This window comes from Nicotiana sylvestris, chromosome 10 (genome assembly GCF_000393655.2).
Source record: "Nicotiana sylvestris chromosome 10, ASM39365v2, whole genome shotgun sequence".
NCBI lineage: Eukaryota > Viridiplantae > Streptophyta > Magnoliopsida > Solanales > Solanaceae > Nicotiana > Nicotiana sylvestris.
Genome location: NC_091066.1, coordinates 158,759,565 through 158,768,637, shown reverse-complemented (window position 1 = coordinate 158,768,637; position 9,073 = coordinate 158,759,565). Strand labels below are relative to the sequence as shown.

Below are 9,073 nucleotides of genomic sequence, written 5' to 3'. Positions count from 1 at the left end.
ACATCCTTGAGTCTTCGCATCCCAATTTTGTACACCAGTTTCTTGAAAGTTGATGTTGGTAGAGATTTGGTGAACAAATCAACCATATTATCACTTGAACGAATTTGTTGCACATTGATATCACCATTCTTTTGAAGATCATGTGTAAAAAATAACTTTGGGGAAATGTGCTTTGTCCTATCTCCTTTTATGAATCCTCCCTTCAATTGGGCTATGCATGCTGCATTGTCTTCATACAAAATTGTGGGTAGTTTTTCACACTTCAAACCACATTTGTCTCGGATAAGATGTATTATAGACCTCAACCAAATACATTCTCGACTTGCTTCATGAATAGCAATTATCTCAGCATGATTAGAAGAAGTAGCCACGATTGATTGCTTAGTCGATCGCCAAGATATGGCAGTGCCGCCACATGTAAACACATAACCTGTTTGAGATCGAGCCTTATGCGGGTCAGATAAATACCCAGCATCGGCATAACCAACAAGATCGAGATTGCAATCATTGCCATAAAATAAGCCCATATCGGTAGTCCCTTTTAGATATTGCAATATGTGTTTGATCCCATTCCAGTGTCTCCTTATAGGAGTAGAGCTATATCTTGCTAAGACATTAACCGAAAAAGTTATGTCAGGCCTTGTAGTGTTAGCAAGATACATTAGTTCACCAATTGCACTAAGATATGGTACTTCAGGACCAAGAAGCTCTTCATTCTTTTCTTGAGGTCGAAACAGGTCCTTATTCACATCAAGTGATCGAACAATCATCAGAGTACTTAATGGATGTGCTTCATCAATGTAAAACCGTTTCAATACCTTTTTAATGTAGGCAGATTGATGAAAAAAAATCTCATTTGTCAAATGTTCAATTTGCAAACCCATACATAATTTTGTCTTTCCGAGATCTTTCATCTCGAATTCCTTCTTTAAATAATAAGTTGCCTTTTGGAGTTCTGTAGGAGTTCCAATAAGGTTTATGTCATCAACATATACGGCAAGTACAACAAACTCCGATGTTGTTTTCTTTATAAAAACACATGGACAAATGGCATCATTTATATAACCATCCTTTAATAAATACTCACTAAGACGGTTATACCACATTCTTCCTGATTGCTTTAGACCATACAAAGATCTTTGCAATTTGATTGAAAATGTTTTCCGGGAATTTGAATTCTGTGCGTTAGGCATTTTAAATCCCTCGGGAAATTTCATGTATATCTCATTATCAAGTGAGCCGTAAAGGTAGGCTGTAACTACATCCATTAAATTCATGTCAAACTTTTCATGGACAACAAAACTATTGAGATAACGGAATGTTATAACATACATAACAGGAGAATATGTCTCTTCATAATCGACACCAGGCCTTTGTGAAAATCCTTGTGCAACAAGGCGTGCCTTATATCTTTGTACCTCATTTTTCTCATTCCTTTTGCGTACAAAGACCCATTTGTAGCCAACAGGCTTAACACCATTAGGTGTTTGGACTACAGGCCCAAAAACTTCACGTTTTGCAAGTGAACTTAACTCTAATTGGATTGCTTCTTGCCATTTTGGCCAATCAAGTCTTTGTCGACATTCTCCAACAGATTGAGGTTCAAGATCCTCACTTTCTTGCATAATGCTAGATGCAACATTATATGCAAAGATGTAATCTGCCACTATATCCATTCGATTCAAATTTGTCTCAATATCGATTGGATTTATTGATAGTTCCTTATTTTCTTGAGTCTCAGGCTCATTGATTTCTTCATGAATCTCAGGATTGGTTAAATCGTGAATTTCTTTATGAGACTCTTTCGTAGTGTCATCTTGATCATTTGTTTTTCTTTTTCTAGGATTTTGATCCTTAGAACCTAATAGTCTGCCACGTTTTAGGCATGCTTTTGACTCATTAGCTATGACACTAGAAGATTGTCCAATAGGGACATCAATACGGATTGGAACATTCTCTGCAGGGATATGTGATTTTGTTATCCTTTTCAAATCCGTAAATGCATCTGGCATTTGATTTGCTATTTTCTGCAAATGGATAATCTTTTGCACCTCTGTGTCACAAATAGATGCACGTGGATCAAGATGAGACAATGATGTATTTTTCCACAAAATTTCACGTTTTGTTTCACTAATTTCTCCCCCTAATTTTGGGAAAAATGCCTCATCGAATCGACAATCTGCAAAATGAGCAGTGAACAAATCTCCCGTTAATGTTTCAAGGTAACGAATAATGGAGGGTGATTCAAACCCAACATATATTTCTAACCTTCTTTGGAGACCCATCTTGGTGCGATATGGGGGTGCTACAGGCACATATACAGCGCATCCAAAAATTCTTATATGAGATATATTAGGTTCATGACCCAAAACTAATTGCAACGGGGAATATTTGTGATAATTTGTCGGTCTGAGACGAATTAGAATTGTTGCATGTAAAATGGCGTGACCCCAAACAGAAGTGGGCAACTTCGTTTTCATGAGTAACGGTCTTGCTATCAATTGCACACGTTTAATTAAAAACTCTGCAGGGCCATTTTGAGTGTGAACATGAGCTACAAGATGTTCCACTTTTATCCCAATTGATAAGAAATAACCATTAAATGTTTGGGATGAAAGCTCAGCAGCATTATCAAGTCTAATAGACTTAATTGGATTATCGGAAAATTGTGCCCGTAATTGGATTATTTGTGCCATTAATTTTGCAAACACGAGGTTGCGAGACGACAATAGACATACATGAGACCATCTAGAGGATGCATATATTAAGACCATAAAATATCTAAACGACCCACTAGGTGGGTGAATAGGTCCACAAATGTCCCCTTGTATACGTTCTAAAAAAGCAGGGGACTCAATCCCAACCTTTGTTGGTGATGGTCTTATAATTAACTTGTCCTGATAACAAGAAGTGCAAGAAAATTCATTATTTAAAAGAATTTTCAAATTCTTTAATGGATGCCCATTTGCGTTTTCTATGATTCATCTCATCATAATTGATCCAGGATGGCCCAATCGATTATGCCAAAGTACAAAAGTATTGTAAGCAGTAACCTTTTGGTTTAAGGTAGAATGTGCCTCAATTGCACTAATATTTGTCCAATACAGGCCACAAGATAAAGATGGAAACTTCTCAATAATTCTTTTCTGGCCAGAGACATTCTTGGTAATGATGAGATATTCCATATTATTCTCATCTATTGTCTCAATATGAAAACCATTTTTGCGGATATCTTTAAAACTCAACAAGTTCCTCTTGGACTTGGAGGAGAACATTGCATTCTCAATGATAATATTGTTCCCATACGCAGAGTTATAGTATCTCTTCCAGAGCCTTCAATTAGATTACTACTACCAGAAATTATAATAATATCTGCCTTACACATACTTAAATGAGAGAAATATTTCTTCTCTTTGAATATTGTATGTGTCGTACATGAATCAATTAAGCAAATATTTTTGTAATTGAACTTTGATCCAAGTTTGCTTTGAAAGATATCCATATTTGCTTCCCATAGTTTGACATACAAAAGAAATATATGAATAAATATTAGTGTTTTTAGAGAAAAATGGAAAACAAATAAAGTTAAACCAATAATTCAATAGTAGCCTTTAATGGATTTTCTAGCAAATTCTAATTATTATACAAATAATTACGCAAAAAATAATACAAGTACACATATGACTAATACAACTACAACAAATTTATTTACAAGTATAAATTATTTGCATTTTCCTACACATTGTATGAAACATAATTGATTCGTGTAAGAAAAGAACATACTCATAAAAAAAATTGAGGGTGGAGTAACAAAAGTTGTTCCAGGGTGCTTGTAAACCTTTTCTTAAAGAGAATTAAAGCAATGTATAGGAAAGTTAAAATCGTTAAAAGATCACTGAGACTAGAATACTAATTAATAGGATATTACTAATTGTTTGTGAAATTTATAAAATTTCGGAAATAAAAATATTCTTAAGAACTACATAAGAAGAATTATAGAGTGCAATAAAAATTACGAGATGTTTATTCATTACATACTACGAATAGAAAAGCATAAAAATTAAATTGCTCAATCATCTCTAACCACAGATCCATCACCGATCAAGTGGTTTATTTTTTCATCAGGGTGCTCAAAAAAATCTGCCACATCCAAGTGGGTGATGTCAAATTCATTATCATAGACAAGATTGGCTTCAGAGCCTTTATTCTTCAGAGATGCTTGATAAAGCTCAACCAAATGTTTTGGTATGCGACAAATTTTTGTCCAATGCCCTTTTCCACCGCAACGATAGCATTTAGTTTCTGAACTCTCTGCATTTCGCTTCTCATCTTTACCTTTCCATTTTTGTAAGTTATTTTTCGGTGGAGGATGATTAACACTAGGAAAATTTCTTCCTTGGACATGGCCACGACCGCGACCACGACCACGAATATGGCCACGACCTTTTCCACGATTAGTATAATGGGAATACACCTCATCCTCTTTAAGCAATGGTGTAGACCCAGTGGGTCGATTTTCATGATTTCTCATAAGCAATTCATTGTTTCGTTCAGCCACAAGTAGAAGAGAAATCAACTGAGAGTACTTTGTGAAGCCTTTCTCTCGGTACTGCTGTTGTAAGACCATATTGGAAGCATGAAACGTTGTAAACGTTTTTTCAAGCATATCATAGTCACTGATATTATCTCCACTGAGTTTCAATTTGGAAGTAATTCTAAACATAGCAGAATTATATTTAGAAACAGACTTAAAGTCTTGGAGCCTAAGATAAGCCCAATCATATCGTGCTTGTGGAAGAGTGACCAACTTTAAGTTGTCATATCTTTCCTTTAAACCATTCCACAAAACAAATGGATCTTTCACTGTGAGATATTCAATTTTCAACCCTTCATCAAGCTGATGGCGCAAGAAAATCAAGGCCTTAGCACAGTCTTGTGTAGATGCTTTATCTTTATCTTTAATGACGTCTCCAAGACCCGTTGCATCTAAATGGATTTCAGCATCCAATACTCATGTCATATAGTTCTTGCCCGAAATTTCAAGGGCAACGAACTTTCTTTTCATAATATCAGACATTTAAAAAAAAATACAAATTTGAGAAAAATTATACCTTAGTTTTCTCAAAGATCTTCTTGAGATGGTAGAGCCTCGTGCTGATAACGTGTTATAAAATATAACACAAAATAACAATATAGAACAAGCAAAACAAACTAAGAGATATAGATAGAAAGAGAGTTAGAGAGATTCTTATTTCTTCTTCAATTGTTTGTATTTTCCTATCTATTACAAAGTCTTTATATAGGCATAAAAAGTGAAGAAAACATGTCATGGAATATGTCATTGAACATACAAAATATGTCATTCAATATGTCATTAAGCATTTGAGATGAAGATCATGAAAGAAGAGTAGACATCCACCATAATGTGATATTTATCATAACAAAAATAATATATTCTAAATAGTTGTCGATTCATTGTAAAGTTGTTCTTCTTTTGTTTCATCTTAAATGAAAGGAAGTTAAGCTTATCCATATATCCCCTCGGACCTATCTTGGAAGATTTTGAAAGGTTGTATACCAGATGATGGCGCTACAATTTAAACCATAGTTAGATGAATTGTCTGTCATTTTGGGTGGTATTTTTTTTTTTGGAATTTTTTTTTTCCATTTTTTAATGTTTAGTTGCACAAAATAGTTTCGAAATTTTTTCTTAAATATCACATTTTTCTGAATTTAGAGGAAAATGACTTCCCTAAAAAAAGTTAGGAAAACATTTTCCAAAAACTTCACATACCCTCACATCTAACCACAATCCCTCCCCCTTATCTCCCCTACCCCACTTCTCCCACCCCCTCACTACAAAAGGCTTTTTTTTTTTTTTGATTTCATTTTTTTTTCTTTTCTGTCACCACCCACCCTGCTAACCCTCCCAACCCCGTCACCCACCCACCCCTCCCCCTTCCCCTCGCAAAAAAATATTATTTTTTTATTTTTTTAATTTTTATTTTTCTGTTTTCTATTTTTTCATTTTTCAAAAACCCCCCACCCCCCACCCCACCCCCGAAAAAAAAATATATTTTTTAAACTTTTTTTTGTATTTTCAATTTACTGTTTTCTATTTTTTTGTTTTTCTGCAGCATCCCCCCCCCCCTCCCCCACAATTGTTTCTTTATTTTTATATTTTCAGTTTTGGTTTTCTTATTTTTCAGTTTACAGGTTCGAAATTTTACGTGTCTCAAAGTTATGAGTCCGGAGGTTTATGCGTTTGGAGTTTTACGGATTTAGAAATATAGAGTTTACTGGTTCGAAAGTTTAGCGGTTCAGAAATTTATGAATTTGTCGGTTCCGAAGGTTGTTGGTTCGGAAGTTTATGACTTCATGTTTATTATATCTAAATTATTTATGAATACTCTTGAGAAGTTATTTTTCTTAATTTGCATAGCAAACATTGAAAAATGAATAAAATTACTACTTATTTTCCAAGAAATCCGTTATACCAAACACACCCTTTGTTAACCTCCGTGTAGCAGTGATTGACCTTTGCCACTTTGTTGAAATTGTCGTCTTTGTGTTTTAGATCTCTAATCTTGTTTCCTTTGATATACTTTCCCATTTAATTAAGTTGAACCAATTCATATGTAGAATTAAACGAATTCATATTATCTGCTGAGATTATTACATGTAGTGGAAAATGTTAGAATGCCAAGAAAAGATATGGTTAATGACAAAAATTTTAACAGTGAGACAAAGATAATTGTTACAAAACCACCAGTAGCTTCCAGGACCAATATTGATATTACTGTACAAGGTACAAGCCTAACGATTTCCAAATTTATATTTCGGTATTCTGACAACTTCATATGCCAATTTTTAAACTTCAGATCTCAGTTTATGAGATTTTACTAGGTAATTATTGTTATTGTTATTGGACAAGACTTCAATGATCGGGTTTTTCTTAGTCACCTCATTGATCTTTTCATGTGGTTAGTCTCTCCCTGTGTCTCGCCCTCCTCTCTTTTACTAATTCACTCACACATATGAGCCTTGGGACAACAGCAAAGTTGTTTCGAGTTGTGAAATCAGTCATTGATACTTGCATTATGATAGGCTGTCTACATCGTTTTCCCTTGTAGTGCGACTCTTTCTGGGACCCTACGTAAATGCGAGATGATTTGTGCACCGAGCTCTCTGTCTCTCCCTCCTCTCTCTTACTAATTCACTCACACACACGCGGGCCTTGGAGTAACGGTAAAGTTATTTCCACGTGACCTACAGGTCATAGGTTCGAGTCTGTCACGACCCAAAATCTACTAGTCGTAATGACACCTAATCCAACCCACTAGGTAAGTCAACTAATAATTATCCAATTTTAATAATATTAATGAAACAATTAAGTAAAGACATATCCGAATCTAATACATTCCCCAAGGACCGGTAGTACAAATCATGAGTTTCTAAGAATAATGTTTACAAAGTTGGTATTAAGTAAATACATCATCTGTTTGAAAAGTACATAAACAGAGTTTTACAAATCTAAGGCTACCATGAATAAGAGGCAGCTACAACCGGAACGCAAGTACATCTTCAATCCCATCTCCCATCGATTACAGCAACATCATCAGTCAAAATCTACACGCAAGGTCGAGAAGTATAGTATGAGTACAACCAACCCCATGTACTCAATAAGTAACAAACCTAACCTTAGGTTGAAAGTAGTAACGAGCTGGAACATAGATCGGTCTAACACCAATAACAAACAACAATTCATAACAATGTAAAGCAAATGACAAAAAAGTAACTCAAAATTTAAACTGCTCAGCCTTTTTCATAATTCTCGAAAATAGTTCAGCCTTTCAAGTATATCAGTAAAAATCTAAATCCTTTACCGAAATCGTCGAAAAATATGAGATAGTTTGAAACAATAATTTTTCTACAAATCCTTTCCACAATAAATAAGATGTTTCATTTCCTTTTTATATAGCAGGCGTGAAATACTTCTCTATGCCCACATATCAATATGTGTAAAAAGTCATGAATGACGTGATACCGTACAATATGAGGAAAAATGCATCTATATGCATGTATGTCATGTGTGCATGTCAATGCCATGTATCTCAGAGATGAATCATATACTCACACTCTCAGAGTACTCAATCTCACTGTCTCACACTTTCTGCTCATCATGCTCAATCACTCAGTATCGTATATGGCCAATTCGGCCTAGGGAAGATCTATCCCGGAATATATATATCAACTGACCAGCAGTCACTCAGTACTGAGGAGGGCCAATCCAGCCCATTGAGAAGATCCATCTCCAAGTATATAATGTTTCGGATAATATCCATATCCAGGGAAGATCCATCCCTCAACATAATCAACCTCGCTTACTAGGAGTATGTACAGACTCCGAAGGGTCTCCTACAACCCAATCGCCATAATTTGCATGGACAACTCGTGTGCCATAGTATCAATATCATAATCCGCACGGGCAACTCACGTGCTATAGTATCAATATCCTTACAATCAGGCCCTCAGCCTCCCTAAGTCATCAATCTCTCCAGTCTCTCTCTCTCTCTCTCTCCCGCTCACAATTTCATAAAACCAGCCCAAAAATGATGATATGATGTATCAATAAATAACAACGAAGACTGAGATATGATATGCATATGAATGTGTATGACTGAGTAAATAAAGAAATGGAAGCAAATAATTCAACAGCAGAAATGACCTCAATGGGTCCCAATAGGGTAAGTATGTAGCATAGACATGATGTCTAATATAGATCAGAGCTCAATATCTCAAGTGCGTAGAAGTTTCATGGTTATAGGTAAGATCAAGTAATTACACAGTACCAAAGAAATGATGGAGTCAAAATTCATACGGTGCACACCCACACGCCCGTCACCTAGCATGTGCGTCACCTCAACGCCAATCACATAGCACTTAATTCGGGGTTCATACCCTCATCACTAAGTTTAGAAGAGTTAATTCAAGCAAGCCAATTCCAATACTGAGCAAGCCAAGCGATGCTCCAAAAATACCATCACGCGTGTAGCGACCTCTGAACGGCTCA

At 35.4% G+C, this 9,073-nt stretch overlaps 1 protein-coding gene across 1 annotated transcript in view; it reads right to left on the bottom strand.

Annotated features, from left to right (window-relative positions):
- Positions 1-4,069: 4,069 nt before the first annotated feature.
- LOC138880172 (uncharacterized) overlaps positions 4,070-9,073 on the bottom strand; it is a 56,097-nt gene continuing 51,093 nt past the window's right edge. The window contains exon 2 of the mRNA XM_070159844.1: positions 4,070-4,986. Coding sequence (XP_070015945.1) covers positions 4,070-4,986 — 917 coding nt within the window. The remainder of the gene's footprint in view (positions 4,987-9,073) is intronic.